Raw genomic sequence first — 24,082 nt, forward strand, 5'->3', positions numbered from 1 at the left:
TGGTAGCTAAAGAAGATGTCCTTTCAGGGTGAAGGGGTACCAACAGGCACATTGAGTCGACAATATTCCCTGTCTCCTCACCTCTGTGGCTAGTTTCTTCATGTAGGGATCCAGTTCGTGGAGAAGGCTGTAGCCCTGCTGGAAAAAGGTGTACTGCGCATGCATGAAGGACAGCATCTGGGGAAGGAAAGAACAGCAAGGTCAGAACAGGTTCTGGGACAAAGCGAGTATGAGAAGTCCTTATCCCTTATTACCAACAAACAAGCCTCTTCAAGGTCTAACCCTTTCCCTTCCCAAAGCAATCTATCCATGAGATGCCTCTCCCTCTTCTCCTTTCCTCCTCTCATACTTCCACACTGTCAGGCAACCCGTGTTGTGAGCACAAAGCAGTAAAAGCAGCATCTGTCACCCCTGAAAGTCCCCTCTAGTTTTGGCCTGTGGGGTATCTTGCTGGTCCTTCCTTCTCCCCTCTTGTCAGCATACCTGCAGCCCCCAGAGCAGTCCCAGATAGTATCTCCAGGGCAGACCAGGGAGTCGGTATGTTGACCCACGCAACCTGAAATGGAGAGGGCTGCCTTTCATTGAGTCACTGAGAGCAGCCACACAAAACACAGAGAGCCCTTACCGCATCCAGTATTTCAAACTTCTTCTTGGCCTGCAGGACGTTGATCTGGAAAGGAATCATGACGAGACTATCAGCATCAGAAGCACTGAGCAGTTTGGCACGGAGATTTAAGGATGAACTTGCTGCAATACCCACAGCAGCAAACCACAAGCTATTCAAGGACAGTTCCAGAAATTTAGCTTCTGAAAAGACAGTTCTGGTGAGTTCCAGGTGGAATAAAAAGGGAAAGAGTATAGATGCATTTTCTGACCTGGGCTGCTACTGATGAAGGTCACTGCTAGGTGTAGTTTATACATAGACTGACAATAAGCACTGACCCCAGAGTGCAATTTGGCATCACATGGAGGAGATGTTTAATCTATCAGGTCACTGCTTTGATTTCTCTTAGCAGGCTGAGAGGTACCAGTGTAGTGTTATGGGGGTTTTTTTCAGCAATCATAGTGAACCTAGCCAGGAAATTGTGGTACCTGTGGGGCGGAAGCGTGTGTGTGACTATGTTCTCAGTGTGCACACCCTTTTTTCTTGGAGAAAAGTGCATGGCTCACAGCAACACAGCAGGGGAGACAAAGTAGTTCAGGTATGTCCCCAGCCTCCTAGATCTCTCCTTTCCACACCCAGTGTGAGTAATCAATCCTTCAAGTTTGACCATGCTAATTTCAGGCCTGTTGACAAAGTCAAAGACAACAAAGATGAGTTCTGCAAGATGGGAAAGGTGCAACAGATCCATAAACCAGGGTCTGTCTCTGGAGGCTGGAGAAATAGAGGATGCAGAGGATGCCGCTTGGAAGATTTTCTGCATGTAGCATTTCCATGAGGACCAACTGGGACTTTTCTGCCAATACAGTGCCCTCCATAGCTGATTCCACCACGGCAAATTCTGGGACTTTATTTTTGCTGCGAGCCAAGTTATCCATTTTCCCAGGTATCCGAGTTGGGATTTGTAGTGGGAGAGCTTAACTTACTGCAATTAGGATACAGTTTTAATTCATTATGAGGGGGTGCCCTTCAGTTGTGCAGACAATTCAGCTCTCCTTTCAGATATGAGAGAATAAAATTATAACTCTCTTCATTATATCCTAAATTAAATACCGAAGGATGCCCAGACAAGTTCACGTCTACGCATGTCAAAACTGATGGATTTAGACTGGTACCTTGCAGTGGGCCAACAGGGAAATCCCCAGTATTGGGTCAGCACATTAAAGGAACTCTTCCTCTTCGTTAGCAGGAGAAATGGAAGGAGATTACTACAGCATGACCTTGCCAGCAAATACAGTTGCATTCACATCTAAATCCTAGATGCAAAAAGTTGCAATCCTAAAGGAGGATCAACAACAGGCTGATTTATACCTTAAGGGGACAGCATTGCCTTTCTATCTGCAGCTGCCAGAGCATGTGCCATCAGAAACTACCTCATGGTCAGACAGAACTTGCTGGCAGATGGTCTTAGTTGGGTGCTGCAGGAGTGACAGCTAGTGGAGACACACACAGATCAATATTAACACTGAATTTGTCTGCTTAATACCCCCACTGCCTGAAAGGACAGACCTGACATGAAGCCTATGAATGATTCCAAGAAAAATCCTCAACCATTCCGGGTGCAGTTAGTGTTCCTGCAGGAAATCCCCCGTTGGGAAGAGAAATTCAGTGTAAGGCAGTGTGTTAGATTTCTCTTACTGAAAAAAATGATTAAGATTTCCCTTCTCAGGTACGATGTAGCATTTTTAGGAAGGAGAACGTCTGTGACATGAAGAGTCATGTCAGTGCCATGCAAAGGTGCAAACATAGGTAAGCACACATTCCCACAGCATAGTACAGGTTGGAAGGGAAGTACTGGATGTACAGTTGTAAGACCCTACTTGCCCTCTCTCATCCCTCCACTTCTTCATCCCCTACAGTAGATTTTTTCACAATTTGCCTGTGATGTCTCGTTCTGTCCTGGGAAATCCAGTCAGAGCTGGGGTCACAGACACCAACCTGCAACACGTAGTCTAGAGCCAGGTGCCGGAAACACTTTCTAGTTATGGTCAAGGTGCCCGTTGCCTCCTCCACTTCATGGGGCTTGTGCCGAGGTGCCTGGGCATTCTTCACCAGTGAAATCTCCATGTCCTCTCGCACCTTGTCAAACTGCTTCTTGGTTTCCTTGAATTTCCGGACATCACTGGAACCCGAAGAAAATGAGATGGTGAGAATGACAATTACAAAGCAGACAGAATATTGCTGATACCAGGAAAGCGGGAAAAGGTGCAGCCAGAGGTACTACAATCACTCAAAAATCTGCTCCAGATGCCATTGGGATCCTAAGCCACCCCACCAAGCTCCACTGTGTCCAGCTGGACTGACTCCAGATTAACTCTAGACAGTCCTTCTTAGAGACAGTTGGCAAAGAAAAAATATAAGATCTTACACACTCTCTTCAAAGCCTTAAGGAAATTCTCCAGGGACAGCAACCAGAAAGCCAGGCCAGATGGCATCCAGCCCTAAAGACAGTCCACAATCGCCCACAGAATAAGTGGTGAGCAGAACATTTCAGAACCTACCTGTGAAAACACTTGCTTCATGTTTCACTTTCAGAGTAAAGCCAGCTACTTCTCAAATTCAGGAAAGGGCATTCAGGGAGGGAAACCAGGCCGCTCACGTGCGTCTAGCTCATTCCCTCTTGTCTGATCATAAAATCCAGACATTTGACTATTCTTCTCCTCTTCTATAGTAGGCACATTTATTAACATTTGCATTCAGAAATATGATGTACAATATGAATTTTCAAAGTTTTGTTGAAGCCTAGAGGTCTCACATGGGGTCAGGGGTCTGCTCTGCAGGGGCCGGGGGGAAGCTATAAATGCAAAGCAACAGGCAGGGGTTTTCAGTTTGTTCAGTTGTTTTTTCAGTTAAATAGCAGGACTTGATTTGAGTTGCATGACCACAAAGAAGTGAGGACAGCAATTCCTGAAGATCACCTCTTACAAGTGGTCCTGGTTCCTCAGGAGTTGAAAGCGGCAATGCTGATTTACAGCAGCTGTAACACAAACACTTATTTTCTGTCCAGGGAAGCTCCGTTTACCTCAATTATAAATTGTTACAACTTAAAGTAGTCAAAACCTGCTAGTAAATAAGTAGCATCCACTTATTCTTTGCCCTAGGGAAGATGAAGAGCCTCAGTTGAACACGACAGTCAGTGCTGAACTCTGCCCTGTGGCAAACTGTTTGAAGTTGCATATACTTATGTATGGATCAGCCTCTGGCCAAGAGCCTCCTCCATGGGCAGGTACAGCAAGGATAAATGAAAATAGAGGTGACTGGATTACTGTTCTGGTGGTTGTTGCTTCTTCACATCGCCCTCAGGGCTGCCAAGTTACATGGCCATCTAGCTCTATTCACAGGAAAATAGCGGGGTCACTTTTCGCATTTTTGGGTCACTTGCAGCAAAGGGCTGTGGGGATTTCACACAGGTTTTGACCCAGCACTGGAGAGAATGGCTTCCTCATCCCCAGTGGAAACGAGCAGGAGTTTGGAGGCGTACGATACTGCTGGGAATTCCCAGCTAGCTCTAAGCCAGGCTGCAGCAGCGTGACTGCAACCTCAAGACTTTACTAATAAAACCCTCCTTCTCAGCAAGGTCTATGGCTTGGTAAGGTGCTAAGGTAATCACACAGCATTTGGCTACTAACACCATGGTCCGGGCAAGCTGACCTCTCCTGAGCATACCAGGCAAAGACCTTCAGGGCTTGGGGACAGGGAAGGCAGATTAGAGGGTAAATATTGCCCTCTCAGATAGGCACGAACCACCATGCAAGGGCACGGTTCCCATTGTCCCCATCATCAGCCAGGAAGTTGCAAACTGGCCCAAGGTGGATTATTCAAAATGGTCCCAAGCGTAGAAATTATTTTCCAGACAAGGACAGAGGCGGTGCAAAGATGAAAGCGCCAGGGCCCGCAAGTGCAGAGGCTGAGCAGAACAAGAGCAAAAAAGGAGTAAGTTGCAAAGATGCTGAAAGGACGACAGACCCGAAAGGAAGGTGAAATTCCCCCTTCCGACTGCCAGGTTTAAGCAGATTAAATCTGAGCTCATCAGAGAAATGATTAGACAGAAAGCGGGGGTAGGGTGAGTGCCAGGCCAGAAGAGGGGGATGAGGAAGAGGGGGGGTCAGCTATGGACCCCCTCCCTCCATCAAACCATGCAGCTGCTGAGGGATTCACGGACAATTACCAGTTCCCATGGCAACCTGCTCCTGTGTAGCCCAAGGCCTGGGTTGCGTCTCTGACCTACATTCAGCTGAGGTAGGATCCCGTGCTACATGGGGACAGCCTGCTGAGAGCCTTGATCAAGGTACATGCTGTCCCCATCTAATTAACTTCCCGGGCCCAGTTCTTCCACACCTCGGGCCTGCCATGTGCCAGTGCACATCCTTAATATGCAATATTCTGCATTGCTCACACCAGGGCACTGTAAACTTGCTCTCCACTAGCAAAGAACTCTGAACCAGTGGCCAAGCTGAAGGCACAGTGATGATTAGCTGTGCTCTCCACACCAACAAGGGCCCTCCTGTCTGTCATCTTCTGCTCTGACCTGGAAGTATGCCTCATGTCCAGCTTTAACTATGAGCTGGGAACAGGATGAAGACACCTGGTTGACAACGGAGCAACCAAATGATAGGGTAGCAAGAAAACAGCAACAGCCATCATACAAATCACATCTTTTCCTCTTTTCAGTGTCTTTTCTGCTCCAAGCTTCAGTAGCTGTGCAGAGGATGCAGCTCTGTTTCCAGCGCACACAGGATGGGTGCAACGGAAGTTCAAGAAGCTGAAGACCAAACTGATAAGAGAAGTACTCACTCTTTCACAAAATTGTGCAGCTGCTGCCGGACTGACCTCTGAGCCTGGTCAAACAGGATCTGAAAGAAAAGAGAGGGAAAAGAATAGAAAATATTTTTGCAACATGGAAACATTGAGGAGTCAGAAAATTCATCGACGCTTTCTAGGAGCTTCAGTGAGCGGGACTCAGCATTACTCCAGGGCTTAGTGGTGTCCATTACTTGATGACTGTGATAATGGGTAATAACTTTTTTCTGTAGCTACAGCATTCTCTTACAAGTGCAGAATTCCTGCACTGCAGATTCCACAGCCTGTGCCAGGGCTCTGACATCCCAAAGAGACCTATGCCACCAACATACCTTCATAAGAGGAGTGTTTGTAGGAGCTGTTGTCTTCATGGTCCCCATTTTTAACCCTCCCGAGTCTCGAATTTCACATTTTGCCAGAGGAGGGCACTGTCACCTCAACACTACACCACTTAGTGAGGGAGACAGGAATAATCGCTGGAGGTACATCATAGCCAGCCACAGGCTGATGAACACAGGTGAGAGGTCCAAGCATACAGTATATAGACTGAGTTCCTACAAGTCTTTTCAGTTTTAGTCTCCTGTCTGTCTCTCACAAAAAAATGGTCCCAAGCCTATTACTCTACACCCTCTGCCCATCTCACCTCCAGCCCTCCCCTCTTCTTTAAGAGATGCTCTCCCCCTACCCTCCGCTGGATGCCCAACAGTGGTGTCTGCTCAGCTCCCTCCCATCCATCTCTGACGGGCACGATCACAAATTACTCCATATTTCAGACACGCATCGGGATGATGCAGCATTTTGGCTAATTGGGACCAGATGGGCAGAGACTCCCAGACCACATAGTGACTACAGCAGCAAATACACGCTGCCCCAGGGTTACACAGAAAAGCCACTGGCCAGGCTGCAGCTAGAGAGAATGGCCCTCAAAGAATGGACAGGGACCCCATTTTGTTCCACCATCAGGAACACAAGGCCTGGGGACTTAACGATACCCCAAAACATCACAGTGCTGGGGTCTGGCATCACTACGGCTGTTTGCCACGAGTAGCCCTGCCTCATTTGCTCCAATTTCACACTGTGTCCTAAGCAGCCAGTTTAACCTAGAGAGGTGCTGGAACACACAACGGTAACTGTGTCTGTCTTCCTGAGGACGCAGTCACCAGGAGCAGCATTTCCCAGTCCAGCATTTGGCCTTGCTTTCCCTCCTGAAGCGACCAAAGCCCTTTCAGGGGAGCCCCCAGAGTGCGAGGCTAACGCAGGACTTTGTCAAGGCTTCAGCAAGCAGACTGCGTGAAGCTCTTCAGATTAAAACAAATGCCTTTTTCTAGTTTGCTTCCCCCCACCCCCCGCTTTATGGCAAGCTTGGATTTCCAGTGGGAGTTTTTTTGGACAGCTTCTCTTGACACCTCGCCCACCGTTTCTCCTTTCCTTTTCTGCCCACCTTCTCTGCTGCACTACACAGTTCAGGTAAGACCCAGGGGTGGTGAGCACCTCTGGATCTCCTGGCTTTTTCCAGGAGGCAGGAACAGTCATCTTAGATCATTTACAATGCAAAAGAGCTGGCATTGCCTAAAGCAGCAGCTTTTCGTGTGGAGGTGGTGGGTTAACATTGTCTGGCTGCCAGGTACCCACCAACCCACCCTCTCACCACACCTCCTCAGCAAGAGGAGAAAGCTCATGGGGTGAGATAAGTACAGGGAGATCAGTTACCATCACAGGCAGAACAGACTTGACTTCGGGAAGATTGACTTAATTAATTGCCAGTTAAAAATAAAGGATCGTGAGATGCAAGAACAAAACTAAGAACACCTCCCTCCACCGGAGCATGACCTGCATTCCCAGCCCGAGCAGCACTTGTCCACCACCTTGGGATCCTGGCAGGCACTGCAGAGATCTGGCGTGTGACATGCACTCTGAGGTGCTCACAAGCTTTAACCTTCTCATGCCCCAGAGTAACCTACTAGAAAAACCATCCTGGTTCATTCCTGAGCCTTCCTTCCAGTGCCAACAGCCTCATACGGATACAGATGTCCTCCCTACCCAACATCTCCCACGCAGAGATAAGCAAGTCATGCTTTTGACACTATGCAGGTGTACGACTCCAAACAGAACATAAAGCGCCCTGTGCAGAAGCAGCAGCGTCAGCTGCAGAGCCTCAGACACGTTCATTATAAGCATGGCTGCAGCCAAGGACAAAGCCAGAAGCACGCCAGGACTAGCTGAGTATAAACAGCCATGAACAGCCTCTAAATATGAACAGATGCAAAGCAAGGGGGAAAGAAAGAGAACCAAGACCACCCAGCTTTGTGTTTCTACCAATGTAAATTATTTACTGCTCTTGGCATCCATTCGCTCTCTCCAACGGCACTCCAAGAGGCATTGGCCTGCAACTTTTCCCATGGAGCAGCTTCCCCAAGTGACTTTGGGCATTGACGATCCTTCCCTTCAACTCATGATCCCATGCAGCAAGAAAGCCATCTGGTTCCCACCTGCACCTACCTCTGGAAAGTTTCCATCATTGGTTTCCACCAGGATGACACATTTGCTTAGGATCATCCACCTTACCGCTTCTGCCTGGAAAAATCAGCTCCTAGCTGGTGCCCTTGGGCACTGCGTTGAAAGCAATGAGCAAAATCCATTGATAACTTGGTACAGAGGACAAACCCAGCAAAGTCCCAGGCCAGGCAGATCACCCTGGAAGTAGGAGACTGCCCTTGCTCTTCTGTAGTAGCCAGAAAGGCTCTGCACACCAGCGTCCAGCTGGAAAAAGGAGAGATGCCTTCAACAGCACAAGTGAAGCATTTACAGAAGATTTTTCGCCTGTAACAGGGAGACACTCTCCCAGCAGGACACTTCCAGGCCCACGTGCAAAGCTCTTCTCCTGCCACAACATGGGCTCGTTCTCAGGCTGCCGAGGAAGAAAATTAACTAAGGATTCAGTCCAGGACTAAAAATCAGAGCTCATAAAACCGCTCCTTACTGAGAGGGGACTGAACTCATGGTGAACACATAAGCAGTATTTCTCTGCCTGTGGTACAGGGACATTTCTATACGGATTTTAAATTAAATGCATCTGTATCAGAACAGGAAAACTGCACAAACGAGGAAGACAGGCCATATATATATACACCTCCATCTCCTGCTCTGTCAATACTACTCTCCCCTGCTCCTGTTATTCATGCCCTGAGTCCCACAACGCTGCAACAGTGCCCTTCCTTCCAGTCTGCAATGGTTCATGCAGTGCAAATCCGGGGCAGGGATCGCCAAGCTGTTTGTGAGGGGATACTAGGTAATGACTATGCCTTCCCTGCCAGCAGCATCTCCACTGAGAAGCATCCTAAGATACCAGCATTACTCTTATTGCTGCTTCGTTAATTTTGCCAGGGAAGATCACCAGGGGAATATTTTGAAGTGGGTCCTCCATTCAATTTTCAACACAAAATAAATAGAGTTTTAAGAGCTAGAGTTTCAAATACAAAATCATCTCTTGGCTTTTTCTTCTTTCCCAGACATACTTGGAACAAACCATTTGTTTTAAGATTTTCCAGACCAAATATCACCCCACCCTCTCTCTCTTAGCTTCCACCAAGACATGGGAAGTCCAGCCTATGACTCACACACATCTGTGCCGGAGGAGGGTCAGCATGAAAGAAGGGAGTTAACACAGCTCTCACCCAACAGCAGCAAAAGCCCAGATCCTGTATTTCACTTCCCCAGCACGAGCTTCTGAGGAAAAGGGATAAATCCAAACTTCTATTTGACAGGGGGGCTTAGGAATTTCATGCCCCCAAGAAGTGAAACGTGGGCAGGATGCTATTCCTGGAATTGAAAACCTAAAAATCCAAGATACAAGATATCAGAGATCCAAAGGGATGTTACTGTTATAGCACTCCCACAGGACTCTGCAGAACCTACAAGAGAAGAGGAGATCCCATCAGGCTCCAAATCAAAGCAGAAGGTAAAAAGAAGTATGATTGCCTGGCTGCAGACTGCTTCTCTCAGCAGTTACATGCACGAAGTTCAGAAGTAGGACATCGTAGCTGCACACGGGAATAGCACTTGAGTAGAGGTTAAAGGTAGGCAACAGCATTTGCAGTGGGAATTCATCAAGAAGCAGCAAAAGCCATTGTTTCCCTTCAGCTCCTGGTCCAAAGCACTGGCAGAGCAGGGGCCTCACCGGCCAAGGCTCCACACCAAGAAAGCAGGGCAAGTCCAGAGATGGTGGCCAGATTCAGCCAAGAGCCCAGATCATCAGGTAAATTTGTGGCAATGAGGCAGGTCCGAAGCTGGGAAGTCAGTCCACATATCAGAGTCAAGCCCAGAGACCGCCAGGCAGATCCATGGTGACAAGGCAGTTCCAGCATCAAGCTAGAGAAATCAGTCTGTGAGTTGGGATCACCAGGGTCCATGGCTGTGGTTGAGCTGAAGACCTGTGCTCCCACAGCACAGCTCAAACTAAGACTGAAGGCCCCAGGTGGAGTTTAAATGGAGTGCCTGGGCCCATGGGTGGAGGGTGTGGGTGGAAGCCCCAGGTGAAGCTGGTCAGGGCCACTAAGGACTACTAGTGCACAGGAAGCCATAGCCCAAGACGAGATCAAGGTCATGAAGCGAATCAGCCATTCTCCTGCAACAACTGGCCCCATCTGATGAGCCAGAGGGTGCGGAGCTTCCTCTGCAGCTGCTTGACATATGGAAAAAGGCGGCTCTGCCTTCTCCAGCCCCGCCAAGTCACCACCCCAGCCACGGTGGCCATGAGCTGGATGAGTCACAGCTCTGCGCTTATCTCCCTCATGGCCAGTCTGGGGGCTTCGTTCTCACCGACGTCCCCAGTAACAGTCTGGGGACTGGTTTATGTTGCATTTACATGAGGGCTGGTTGTCTGGTGGCCTGGGAATCAGAGCCTGATCCTTTTATCTGGCCTTGGGAATCCTGTCCTGTTAACAGTCTCCAGTGTGTCTCGGAGAGGGAGGCAGTGGGGCTGGCCAGTCCTGATTCTGTTGGCTACCTCTGAGCATCTGCTGGGGGACAGAAGTGACCCCACTCCCTGTCTTGCAGAAGGTGATCATCCATAATCTTTATCTCAGACGCCCTGCTCCCCAAAGATGGTCCATTCTGACATAAACCCCTTCTCAAACACGGCACCGTCAGGACTGCAGTGGCTTTGGCAGTCTGTCCTGGCCTCTCCATCTCTCCTGCTTCTCCTCAACTACCTGTCCTGCTGGAAAGCTGCAAAGAGGTTTTCCAAGACCTGGGTACTCTCCTGTTCTAGGACATGTCTATCCAAGCTGAGGTCAGGGTGTGCCTGACAGAGCTTTGGAAAGAGCATGTAAATACCACTGCAGCTGTTCAAATAACAAAATCAAATTCAACAATGACAGCAAACTGTACATTTTTCTCTGCTTTCATATTCCTACACTTCATTTCTCTTTCATTGCAGCTTCTAGCAGCTGAATAGAGTAAATTAAGGGAGTAGGAGGGTGAAGTAAAACTCAAGCATCTTTTGTTTGGCAGGGGATGTTTAAATGACTTTTATTCCTGTCAGGCAATATGATTTGGTCCTACATCTCTTGAGCGATGGCCCACCAGATAAATGCCACCCATGAAGAGCATTCCATCTGCAATGCCTTTGTAACACAGCTCACTTGAAGATCTGTGCTCAGGAAAACAAGCCAACAACACTACTTCTATTACACGTTGGATGTCAACGCAGTCCAAGCCTAACTTCCGAACCAAGCTGAAGCTGAGTCTCTCTCACAAAAATCTCAAGAGCTCCAGTTTGTGCTTAAGTCAAAGGACACTTGTTCCTGCCCCTTACATATTATTGAAGCTGCTTCTCTCCCCTAACAAAAAAGCAGACATCCTAAAATATTCTAGAAACTGACAAAAACCTAGTCTTTCTGAAACCCAGGATGCAGCACCGAGCTCGTGTTAACTGCTAGACTGGTATCAAACTGCAAGGGCAGCAGCTCACTGAAGTCTTTTGGACTAGTGTAATGCCATTGCACTAGCCACAATGGCAAAACCTGTGAAGCCCTGAGATGACAGAAAGCATCTCCCTTGTCAGAAGGTAATCTCTGCATCCAAGTGACACCCCTCACCATGTAGCTTGCTGTACCTGGACCCTTCCCAAGGGCTGTCAGATGCAGGTGGTCCACACAAGCCTGCCTGTGGAGAACAGGCAGCTTGGAAGGACTCTCCACTTTCCCTTCCTTCATCCTTCCCCCTGAACTCCACCACCACCCTCCGCCCATGACATCTGCCATCGGCCTCACTGACTCATCACAGCTTGGGTGGCTTTTCTTCTTGTCAGCAGGAAATGCTTCCCGGCTCGCTCAGCACGGCTAAATCTCCCCTGCAAGCTGCCGCTGCTCCTGCCGGAGGATTCCTCTGACGCTGCGCCAGTGATTTGTGGCACACAGGAAAGCTCAGGACTTAATGAAGCTCAGCACAGCGCTGTCTGGAGCGGTACTGATGAGGGCAATTAATGTTAATGTTACATCTTCGGAGCTGGAAAATACCTGGTGCTGCTGAAGATGCACTTAAGGCACTCAGCCAGAGGAATCCTATCACAACAGCACTTTCACTTGCATCCTTTCATTTTTCTTATCTTTCTGATCACAGAGAGAGAAGGAACTGCACGGGAAAGAGCTTTGCTGTGACAAGGTGACAAGGTTGCGCCTCAGACCCTGGTGTTTCATTCCAAGGCACGTGTAGGGCAATAGGCTGGTTGGAAAAATGCCTCCCGTTCTTTGACTGAGCCAGGGATTATTGCGCGCCACATTCACTGCATCTTGCCCTCGTATAACCTGGAGCTTCTCCTTCCCTAGTTCCTTGGAAGTGGATGCTGACAGCTTTGAGCTGTCTGTAAGTCGTACATCTCTTAATCTGGACAGCTAGTCGGCACCAAGGGGCTGGCATGGAGTGTAGCCGGTTATGTCTGCTTTAAAAGTCGAAGGAGAGGATTACCTGCCTTCATCAGAGCTGATCGGGTACGTGGCTGCACTAGAAAGAACTGCACCTAGAAGCAGCACAAGGAACTCTGACCTAACCAGAAGGTTTTGGGGAAAAAACATCCACTTCAAGTCTAGAGTTTAACAGTCTTTGGCAACGGGATGAAAAAAACCACTTGAGCTTCTGCGCTGCTCTAATTCCAAACACTGTTGCCTCGCATCATCATGTAAATCCAATAGCCCATAATTATCAGCCACCACTCTAGAACTGATGGCAACTTTATGCTCCTATACCTGTGGGGAAACCTTGTTATATATTTAATTACGTTCATCAGACTCTGTAAAAAGAGGTAAAGGTTGATTTCTCACATATAATGGCAGATTGCTATGCCTTTCAACCTGTTCCGTGTTTTTGGGAGGGCGATAAGGAGGAAGGAAGGAGGGAGCAAACATACACGGAGGATTTAGAGCTGACAGCACAGCATCTGTCTGCAGAGAAGCAAGGAGCATTCCCAGTGCAGAAGAGCTTGGCAAGCCACAGTCAAAAATTTATTCACTGCAGCGTGGTGTGTTGTGAGGAGGAGGGATCACAGGGGAGACTTCAGGCCCTCGAGCAAAATTCCAGTTCACGCCACTCAGGCTCATGTGAAAGGAAACGGTTCACCCTGGCGAGCTGCACAGGAAGGATGCTGCAAGGCTCTGCCATCCCTGTCTGCCACCCGCTGCTCAGAGGGCTCGCGGAGGTAGCTGGAAACTTGTTCCCTGTCACGGATCATGCACCTCTAAGCAGCGCGTGGCAGCTCGCGGGGTGAGGGGATGGGATGCAGCATCCCTTGGGCAGCTCTGCCGTGCCCCACGCTGAAAGACTGCACTCACCAGGCTCTGCAGAACATCAGCTCCTTGCAGTGTGGAGGCAGAGGCTCCTGGGGCAGGGGAGTGATAGAATGGAACACTACAAATAATGGGACAGTGGTACTCCGAGAACTAAATACCTCTGAGAGCCTGCACCTCTGCCCTGCGTCTGTAAAGAGCCAATTACCCTAAACACTGGACTTTTACAAGTACTGGAGGTAATAGCTGATGTTTTCAAATTCAATAGGGGCATTTTGCTTTTGGAACGTGAAGAGAAGTCACAGTCATTTCTCATCAGTTATTTTCCTCCTGCATGAACTGAAATTTTGGGTCTGGGATGCCTGACGCTGGGGATCCTTATCCCTTAGATCTCTAATGTAGCATTAGTACAGCTGAGAATCAGACCACTGAACTGCTGTCAGAAAAGATGACTACAGCAATTCAGTGGAACTACACGCTGCCACGGTTGTTAGGAGAGGGAAATGACAGCCCCCTAAAGCAAAACACAGCATTCAGCCACAGTAAAGCCACCAAGAGAAACACCCGCACAGCATCCTGCCTTGAACCTGACTCTGAGGTGCACACAGCCAGAAGGACCTTTGGCTTTTCTGCTGATGCTGCTCCCAACATCTGCAGCTGCAGCGATGCCTCAAGAGGTCAGCATTGTAACATCACTAGGAAGCTCTTTTTCAAGCCACTAAGCACACGTTTCTGCACAGAACATCTCAGGAAGCCAATTGCCCAAGTCATTGGAAGGGCATTTTCCCTAGAGCAGCAGCAAAACCAGCCTCCCAGCTAAGCATGTTACAGAAACACGTCCTCTGGGCTTGCCAGGGCAGTGACACGCTGTCCCTGCCCATGGCAGGGGGTTGGAACTAGAGGATCATCAAGGTCCCTTCCAACCAAACCATTCTATGATTCTCTGATTCTCCAGCTCACTAGTCAAATCAAACACAACCAGCCAGAGACATTAGCTCCTCGACCTCTTACTCAGTCATCATTACCTACACCAGTTTGTCTGAGCCATCTAACCTTTCCTGTCTCCCCTACAAAGCCATCCCCAGTAAAACAGCAGCCAAGCAAGCCACGTTAGGCAGTCACCACCACCAGCCACAGCCACCAGCCCAACTCTCTCAAATACCTAATGGGGAGAGGCAGACACCTTCAGAGTACAGCTCAGGGAAGCCCTGGACCATAGCTCCAGGAACCTTTCCAACCTAGCACTGCAGTCAGAGGTCACTGTGTTTAGGCTGTTGCATCGTGAAATGGCTTTAACTAGCTAAAATCTGGCTAGTTTGGACACAGACCAGTGCCCTCTAGAGCGGTGTGACCCCCTGGGCCAGCACTAGGGAGGGATGACAAGGGCGCTGGAAAAAGTTAAAAAGAGAGAGAAGGCAAGAGAGGCGGTAGGACTCAACTCTCTTTTGGCATCTGTCCTCTAAGGCTTCTTTGATGCTTCTTCCTCCTTGTGCACTAAAAGGTGGGAATGCTCAGGAGCTCAGTGTGTTCATCTTCTAAATTCAAGAGAGTTTTATGCTTGAATTTTGCTGAACTAGAATCAGGACATCACCAGGCCCCGTGCTCCAGCAATTAAATCATAGAACAAGCTTTTCCAACCGATTTTTGCGGGGATATTTGCCCTTCTTTTTAACTTGTTCCAGTTGTACATACCGTCCTGGCCGCATTCCTAGAGTGAGCACTGACAACTGCTTCATAGCTGAGATCCGAGACACGGATGAGCCAAGATACACACACACACAGGCACACACAGGCACACACGCACACAAAGGAGACAGCAGAAGGCACTAAAAATAACTCATCTAATTGAAAAGCTGCCGGAGAGGGCTCGAGATGCTGCAGTCATTCCAAAGCCATTTCCTGGACAGGGACTCGTGCTGCCGTGCACCGAGGGAGGAGGGTGCTCCCCAAGGGCTTGGGGGGAGGGAGGATTTAAGCATGTTTCTTTCCCCTTGTGCATGCAGCTGGTGGTAGGGAAATACTGCCTTTTACAGCCCCTGAGTCACACGTAGCGGGGAGCTCGCCCCTGCTGAGCAGGGTGGGGTGCATGGGAAGGGTTATACCGCATCAGCTGGGGATTTGACAGCTCTGGGAAGGGTCCTTCTTGCTTATTAGTTGGCTGAGGCAAGAGCAATCCCAGAAGTGGCACTTTTGGCAGAGGCCGGGGATGCAGGGGAAGCTGCACAGCTGGCGGAGCGGAGCCTGCAGACAGCATTCTGAGTCCAGAGCTTTCTGGCAGGGACTGCTTCCTCACGGCTGGGCTGCACGCACACCTCAGCCCAGCCCCTATCAGCGCAGCGGTGATGTGATCCCTGGAACGAAGGAGTGGCCTCTCAGGGGCTCATACGCTCCTTGGCAGAAAGGCCTTACATTTTCCGAGGGAATTTGAGTAGCATCAGGGTTTGACTTTCTCTGCTTTGTCACAAACACTCACATTCAAGGCCGGGCTGGATGGGGCTTTGAGCAACCTGGTCTGGTGGGAGATGTCCCTGCCCATGGCAGGGGGGTTGGAACTCGGTGATCTTTAAGGTCCCTTCCAACTCTAACCATTCTACGATTCTATGAAACACATTTTTTCTCTGATGCTCACACTGGTTTATTCACTCTCTCCCCACCAACAGCATCACTGCACAGCTGCTTGGCTGTTCCCAAAAACTAAGAGTCCTAGGAAAGCTGCATGTGCAGCACCTCTTTTCCCTGTCCTATTTTACCAGGAAACAGTCTTCCCACCTCCTTCACGAAATAATTAAATAGACTTGATGCAGCTCCTTCTCCAGCTGCACGTGGTTAACTTGCATCCCAAAAGCAAGCATCGTGCCTAATGTACTTTGACAGGGGCATCGTGGTATAAAAGTGGGTCAGTCCAGTGCTGACACCCTGAAGCTTCCTTCACTTTAAAGCACTTGTGCTTTCAGCTCCTACTGAGTTACAGACTTAAAATTGTGGGTCTGGCATGGAGCCACCACACATGAAGCTCCTTCCTCTTTTATGAGGTTTACAGATGCCACGGCTGGATGTTTGGGATGGAGAAAGGGCAGATTCTAACCCCTTGGGCTCTGTTAGCGAGACACAGTCAGCTCGGGAGAATAGCCATTGTCTGGGCATTTCCTTCCTTTCATCTCCACGGAGCATTAGTATGTCCTGTGTTATCCTTAAACACAGAGCTGCACACAACTCGCCAAATGCTCCCAGCACCAACTGAACAATGCAGTCCTTTGGGTTTGATCCATTCACAGCCCTACTGGTGTTCTAATGTCACAAATGTGAATGCTCAGCTTCAGAGGGTACTCCAAATCTGCAGCAACAAGGTTCTACATGCTGGTAACGGCCAGAGTCCTGAGACATCAGAGCTCCTCAGGCCCCCTTTGTCCTCACTACAAAATCCTGCACTATCCAAACAGAAGAACAAGGCATCTGCAGTGCAGGACTTTTGTGAGCTCTCCTCTTCCTCTGACAAAGAGGTGTCTAACCTCACCCTTCTACATATTCATTGTACATCTTTGATCTGCAATGAGCCAAAAGGCACCCATGCAACAGTACATACCCTTTCACTAAGTGGCACCTCCTCTGCAAGCCTGTGGAAATCCCACTTCCTAGCGTACGTGATGCCTCAGGACTGACCGCTGTGAGAACACAGACTGACAGCTCATCCAACTCAATACTCCCAGTCCTGTGCTGCTCTCTTGGCTACGCAGCGTGTGGGGACTGGAACCTGAAACTCCCTTCATGGACCCCCACCTTCGTGCAGTGCCTGGTACGCCAAGCACAGGAGACCATTAACCAGAGGTTGCCATCAGCACACAAAAAGACAAGAGGAAGCAGCATCTTACCATGTGATAGTTAATCATTTCCTGTAGACTGTCTCCAAATTTGTCGAGGCACTCCTGCAAAAAAAGGTAAAGAGAACTGGCAGTGAATAGAAGCAGCTGCCCCTCATCCCCAGGGGCTCAACGGCTGGGAGAGACTCTCATTAAGCCACTGCGGAGCCACCCTACCATTTGGCAAGAAGGTGTTTCAAAAATGTCTGACACTGAAGCCATAGGCTCCCCATCCTTTCCAGTTTCGTGCTGAAATCCACATGTCAGTTGTCGCTCGTGTAGGCTGGTTACCCGTGTTTCCTAAGTAACTGATGCTTACTGACCTAGATTCCAACAACCTTGCCAGCACTGTGGCTTCTTACAAGTCCAATCCCCCCGGCAAACCATGCATCTCACTCTGCTCTTTCAGCACTGCCTTATCAGACGGTCTCTACATTCCTCCAAAAATAAAATCTCATACTGAATGGCTACTTAAACAGCATAAGGGTCTTGGACATACAGTCCATACACAGCACCAGGAAGCTTAACGCTCCCCAGTCCTCGCCGTGTCACACGGTCCATCCCACGGGATGACTTACCGAAATCATTTCATCCTTCTTGCACTGTTGCGACAGGTCCCGGACTCCGCTGACAAAGTGCTTGTTGGTGGTGATGTAGGCTTTGCCCGCTTCAATCATCCCACTGCATAGCTTCACCAGCTGCACCAGGAGAGAGGGGTGAGTGGAAAAATCAAAATCTTCACCAACCAAACCAAATGTGTGCCAACACCACACCCCAGAACCTTTAGAGAGGATGCCATTCACCTTCCTGGTGTGGCTACACTAGCGACCCTTTACTGCACGTGGCAGAAACAGGGATAAAATCGCACTTCTTAGGATATGTCATGCTGCCAACATTTCACTTATCACTGAACAGTTCCAGGCTATGCCCTGAGGATGGATGAATCAGCGCAGCCCTTTCTTTCCAGTGGGTTTCTACAGTTCATTCTATCCTGAGGCATCAGACTGAGATAAAAGGAACCTGATCACACTGACTGGGGAGAGGTAAGACTCCTTGGTGCTGGGGGAAGTGATAAGCTGTCTAGAATTTCCCTGCTGGGAGTCTGCTGCTCTTTGGGATAGTCGGGTCTCTGACCCAGCTGGCTCTCCCGTATACTCATGGAGTCTTGTCTTGCTGTTCCCTTGGAACAAAGGGAAGCCAGAATTCAGTAGCTTCTTGATTTTATATCACATTTTCCTTAAACCAACCGACCAGGACCGATGCAGCCAGTGAATATCTATGTTCCCTCACATGCAGGTTAAAATCATCAAGACTGTAGATAACTATAAATCAACTCCCACCATTCTGCAGCCCAAGGAAACATTGCTGGTGCATGACAAGGGGTTACAGCACATCTCCCTGGACTGCCTGTCACTTAGTACAGTCTCTCTGATGGACCTGGAAAGAGCTTTGCTCGGAGAAACATTAACAACTCTAAGCAACCTACAAACGCTCCAGTTTTCATCACTGGCCTTGATAGAGTGAAGTTACCAGTGAAGTTACCCGGAACTTGCAGCAAAATGGGGTGGCTTTGCTTTTGCTTGCTGCAGTACAGGTATACATCTCCACACAGCCTTTAATAACTTTTGATAATTTAGCGTCTGCAGGGAACATTCCCAGACTTCCTAGCCACAGCAAAGTGCCTTAGCGTGCCTGGAAGTGGCTGTAAAGACTGGAGCATTACCTTAGCCACAGTTCCTGGCCGTTAGCCTATCTCCCTTCAGCCAAAGCTTCTTGTAAAAGGTTACGTTAAACAACTTAAGATAAACCCATAAACCAAAGGCCCAAGAGATTTGCAACAGTAACGGCTGGCCACTGAGCACAACTTTTACGTTTTTTGTTTCTTTGTTTTTAAATCATCACTGTTCCAGGCTTTTTAATCAAGTAAAAAACTTCAGCTGCTGATAATAAACAACACTTGGAACTGAAGTCTTCCATTCTGAAAATCCAGGAGGTTTTTAGGGATATTAATCTTACTAATGAAAAATGGCTTCAGAAATCTATCCCTGTCAACCGGCCTCACCTACAGGCTGGGAATTAACAGCTCTCAAGTTTGGCTGGATGTCAAAGCCCTGCTGCAGCACGGTGAGCTGTTTTGGGGCTTGGGGCTTGTTCTATTTATGCAGCCACAAGGCTTTGGGGTCTAATCTATATGCAAACATTGCAGAATAAGCCTGTTTGCCTCTATCTGCAGCTCTGTAAAAATATATCTGAGTGTATCTGAATGTATAAATATATATAGTCACACGTGGTATATCTGTGTATACATAGTATATACAGTCTTCACTCTTTCACACTCACATCCTCTCCTGTCCACGCAATTAGACAGAACAGCATTGGATGCTAACAGGCTTCTACTACCCCATCCAAGCCCAGAGAAGAAAAGCAAACAGATGCGGTTCCTGTCACATCTGGAGCCCAGACGTACACTCGGAGTTTGGACAGACCCTCTGGAAAGGAAATCCAGCCTATTCTGCAACGTGGCGGTTTCTAGCATACCTCTGTGCAAACACTTGCGGCCAAGGCTGTGTTAACCAGTAGCTGAAGGTCATGCAGCACAAGCACACTCCCGAGGGGAGCAGTGATGGCTTTGCAGATGGAGCACAGGACAGAATGAAGGAACTCTTTGAAACAGCCCAAATCTCCGGTGTTCCCTCGGATGGGTCATTTACGCTGCCCTTTACCTCCATTTTAGACAGGAGTTAAAAGGCTAATCATTTATAAACTCAATGCTCAGGGGCACAGTAAAAGGCAGAGAAACAGAGTCAGCCCTTGGCAGCTTGCTGCTCTTAAAGAACTCCTCATGCCAGCTATTTGGGTACCACTGAACAGCATTTACACCAAGCCCTAGAAAGGCTTCCCCGGGCATCCACCCAGCCGGTAGATGGGAGAGGAGCGGGGCCATCCAAAGCTGATTTATTAGGAATGGGGGTGATTGAATCTTGTCCAAACTCATTGGAACTTCATTGGCTCTTCGGATGCAAACTCCAGCCTCACTTGCCCTGGATCCAGGCCTGAGAAGGCTGTTGGATGTGTCCCTGGCACACCAAGTTGTCCAACTACACAGCGCACTGACAGCAGTAGTGCTAAAATCTGAGCAAATTTTGCCTCATGCTTTGTCTTTGGAGCCTTACCCTCTTCCACAGAGGAAAAGAGAGAACCTAAATCCCTTTGCAGCTTTCACCAGTGAGACTAGTTAGCTTGTGCAGATAACCATTTCAAGCAGCTTGAGTAGTAAATAGGTTTTATAGGACACAGCTTTGCCTAGGGCTTGTGACTTCAACAAAGCCCATTTCTCCATCAGACACAGGAGTTTTATCCCTTGCTAGCTTTGGGAAATCTCACAGATAAAAAGCCAACAGCTATTCTGGCTCCTCCTCTTCATTTCTCCCTGTTCTCACTTAGAAACAACTTGGCTGATGTCTCAGACATCAGGGGGAGTGGGGGTGGAAAAGCTGCCTTCCATCCTAAAGCCTCTGACTTAGATCCAAACTACCAACTGGTTGTAAAGAATCACCAACATAAATGCAAAATGGCCAAACTGGTCCCTACGGATATTTCCAGTGTCCGATTACAGCTGTGGCACGAAGCCTGGCTGAACATCAGACAGCAACCACCGTCATCAGTCCGAACCTGGACGTATCAGTCCCCTGAGATGCAGGACCAGAACAACAAGGCCATCATTGAGCATGAGGAGCCCAAGTTTGGACCTCTTATCCTAACTCCCTTGGCAGTCACAAAGGAGCCTTAACAGGTACCTGTCAGTAGAGGGAGACATGGTCCTGTTGACAAGCCCAGTGTGTTATACATTAGTTTCCTGACAGCCTGAGATGGGCTCACTTTTTGGAGGAGACTGGTGGGGCCATATTCCTAAGCAGGAACTCATCAGTCCCTCTTTAAACCGGCGCGCCGAGCTGCCCCATCTTACCTTGTCAAGCTTGGCCTCTATCTCCACTACATCTGTTTCCACTTCATCGATGGTTGCCCTGCAATGACAACAGCAAAAAGAAGTAATTAATTGATTGCTTATGATGAATGGGAAAGAAGCCAGGAAGTCCCAGATGAGTAAAGATCAGAGGGATGAAGGTATGTGTGCTGGTGGTGGACGGGAGGAGGGATTCACACCTCCCACTCTGGAGTTTCCTGCTGTTACATAAGCTCGGGGCTGAGTGAGTCGAGAGAAGGGTCACACCTCATCAGGAATGAAATCCACAGGGCTGGGACAAGGGATGGAAATTATGCTATCTGCTGTCAGCGTCACAGAGAAATTCAGGTGAGCTGTGGTAGTCATACCCCACAAACTCAGGTAGAGGCCTTGTTCTGATTCTGATATTACCAATTAATAGGCAACGCTGTTAATTGGCAATAATGCTAAGTGATGCAGAAATAACCATTGTTACGCCTTAGCCATCCGTTCACATCAGGCACAAATTGCTTGCTTCAGTACCACCAAAACCCACTTTCTAAGCTGTAACTGGGCCTGAAGTGCAGCCGCACGGCAAATTATGTCCTTTGAACCTTAGGAACCATCACTCAAGCAGAAACACATCTCGGTGCTTCTGTCGTTGAACACCCTAAGTCTCTTTCATACACGTGGGGCTTTGCTTGCATACAGATAAATCTGCTCCATGATTATCGGATGTGTTTCCTTTCCACGTCACTGGACAGATGTGACAGCAAGAGGCTGTTAGAATCCAGCTGCAAAGGTCACCAGGCCTCCCTCACAAAGCGAAATATTACCATGACATCAGCCATTTGCAAGAGGCATTCCCAGGCTGAGGCATGTGGTATGGAATGACTTTTTTGAGGCCAGAGCCGATCAGCGAGCGCTGTAAACCTGAGAATTTCCCTTCCAGAGCCGCTCACTGCTACATGATGTCTATACTTGGATGTTTGTTTCTTTAACCACACACCTGGAAACGCGGTAAGCCTCACGCCACCGAGGATACACAATCCAAATTTCACTGCAAGGAGCTGCTTAAGTTTGTGGGCTTCTAATTTAAAAGGTTGGTTCCTGAAATATTACACTCAGGCTTTAAAAAAATCCAGCACTGAACATGTGCCAGCCGAAAGACCAGCAGGGGAGAGATGTGACTTAGAGCCACACGAATCAATACTGCTCTCTCAGCAAAAGGACAGGACACCCACAAACCAAAGGGAACAGCAAAAGTCCTCAAGAAACCATTAGAGGATGTAGTAACTCTGTGCCTCTGAGGCTCTCGATGTCTTCGGCGAATTAGTGAATGATGAAGACAGCGACTGTTTTCATGAAGGAGACAGACTTCTAAGAGAAGCAAGGAAAAATTTAAGCAGAAAGCCCAAAGGATTACAAAGTTGGGGGCTAAACCTAGATTTCTGCCAGGCTGAGGAAGGGTTCAGGCCAACAGCACGGTACCTTACAAAGATTACACATACCCACAGTAGCACAGCATGCCAGTAACATCTATTCTAAGCATTCTTCAATGGGAAATATGTATAATACCTTACACGGGAGCGTGCAGTCCCCATCTGTAAGCTGTGAGACAGCCAACATTTGCTCCAGTCCTGTGTAATCCGGGTGGAGCAAAGAGGAGAGAGTTTGTCCTCACACAGTACGGGAGTAAAACAGAAGACCCGATGTTCTCAGGTCCGTCCAGGAGACTTTCAGTAGCTTCAGACACACACACTGCAGGAGAGGGTAGCTTTTCTACCCACCATGAGAACCTTCCAAAGCCTCACGTGGGCTGCAAGCAGCCAGCTGACTGGGACATCCTGTGCGGTAGCTCTTTGATTAATGACAACCCAGGCCAGGTGATGTCATATGATGGCTCTTTGATTAATGACAACCCAGGCGATGTCATATGACCGTGGGAACTCCCTTCCCCACACGCCAGGCCTGGTCTTTCCACAGCTCTGTACTTCAGGAAGATGGCAGGTAACTGGTAACACAGTGGAGCACATCAAAGCCCCTTCTGACACCACTGAACCCCAAGAAGTTGGAGTTGGTAGGAGAGCCAGGAGACACTAACACACTGCCCTGCAAAGCAGAAGGCTGGAAAGGCTAAATAATACATTGGGCATCACATGAAGAATCAGTGACGGAGAAGGACAGGTTAGCCCCTTCCCCAGCAGACCCTCAGTCTTCTCTGTTGACTTTGCTGGAGACAATGGAAATAATTACATTTTCCCTGTTGGGCCACTTGATCACTTTGTCCTTGATGATGTTCAATAAAGCGGCTTTTACATCTTGGTTCAGATGAAGATTTGCAATGAGAATTAAGACTCCTCTCTGTAGTGTCCTTTTAAACAGAATTCCCCCTAGCGAGTTGGTTTTCCAAGTCCTAGGCAGTTTGGAAATCTCCAGTTCCTTTGGGCTGCCTTTTCCCTGTAGCAGGTGAGGAAACACTCAAGAAGTGATGAAGTTGCTTTGGAAAAGGAGCACCCAGGAGTCTGAGGTCTCTGGGGCAGGGATTATCTTTTCTCAGGACTGCACAGCAGTTAGCACAGCAGTGCCCTGTGCGTCTTGGGGCCTCTATTAAAACATTAGTATAAAAAGGTTAATCCTTTCATTGCCCATGACTTGCTCACTTGTGAGAAGAAGGTCCTTTCTGCTGCCTTGAGACTTCAGACGCTTTTACTGACATTCACATTGGTACTCGAAGACCAGGAGCACTGAATGCCTCAGCCATTTGACATATCCTTCTCAAAGTGGCACTAAACCCTCAAAAAACATTTCCAAGAACTTCTTCATTCCCTGGAGGTGCTCGCTGGGTGCTCCCAGCCACACAACCTGACGTATTGCTGGTGGTGGTCACCTGTTACCTGTGTGCTACAGGAGGTCTGAATCACCTGGTTCCTCATGTGCTGAGAGACGCTGCCTCAGCCCCAGGCAAAGCTGGCCCCACGCCGAAGCCTCCATGCGCTGGCCCCATCCCCACCTTGCAGATGCTGCCCCGTACTGCTGG

At 48.7% G+C, this 24,082-nt stretch overlaps 1 protein-coding gene across 1 annotated transcript in view; it reads right to left on the reverse strand.

The window, feature by feature from the left end:
• ACAP3 (ArfGAP with coiled-coil, ankyrin repeat and PH domains 3) overlaps positions 1–24,082 on the reverse strand; it is a 92,322-nt gene that overhangs the window by 30,296 nt on the left and 37,944 nt on the right. Inside the window, exons 2-8 of the mRNA XM_074161454.1 lie at positions 21,067–21,124; positions 17,678–17,797; positions 17,112–17,165; positions 5,456–5,514; positions 2,600–2,783; positions 626–670; positions 82–177 (exon numbers count right to left, since the gene is read on the reverse strand). Coding sequence (XP_074017555.1) covers positions 82–177; positions 626–670; positions 2,600–2,783; positions 5,456–5,514; positions 17,112–17,165; positions 17,678–17,797; positions 21,067–21,124 — 616 coding nt within the window. The remainder of the gene's footprint in view (positions 1–81; positions 178–625; positions 671–2,599; positions 2,784–5,455; positions 5,515–17,111; positions 17,166–17,677; positions 17,798–21,066; positions 21,125–24,082) is intronic.

This window comes from Numenius arquata, chromosome 20 (genome assembly GCF_964106895.1).
Source record: "Numenius arquata chromosome 20, bNumArq3.hap1.1, whole genome shotgun sequence".
NCBI lineage: Eukaryota > Metazoa > Chordata > Aves > Charadriiformes > Scolopacidae > Numenius > Numenius arquata.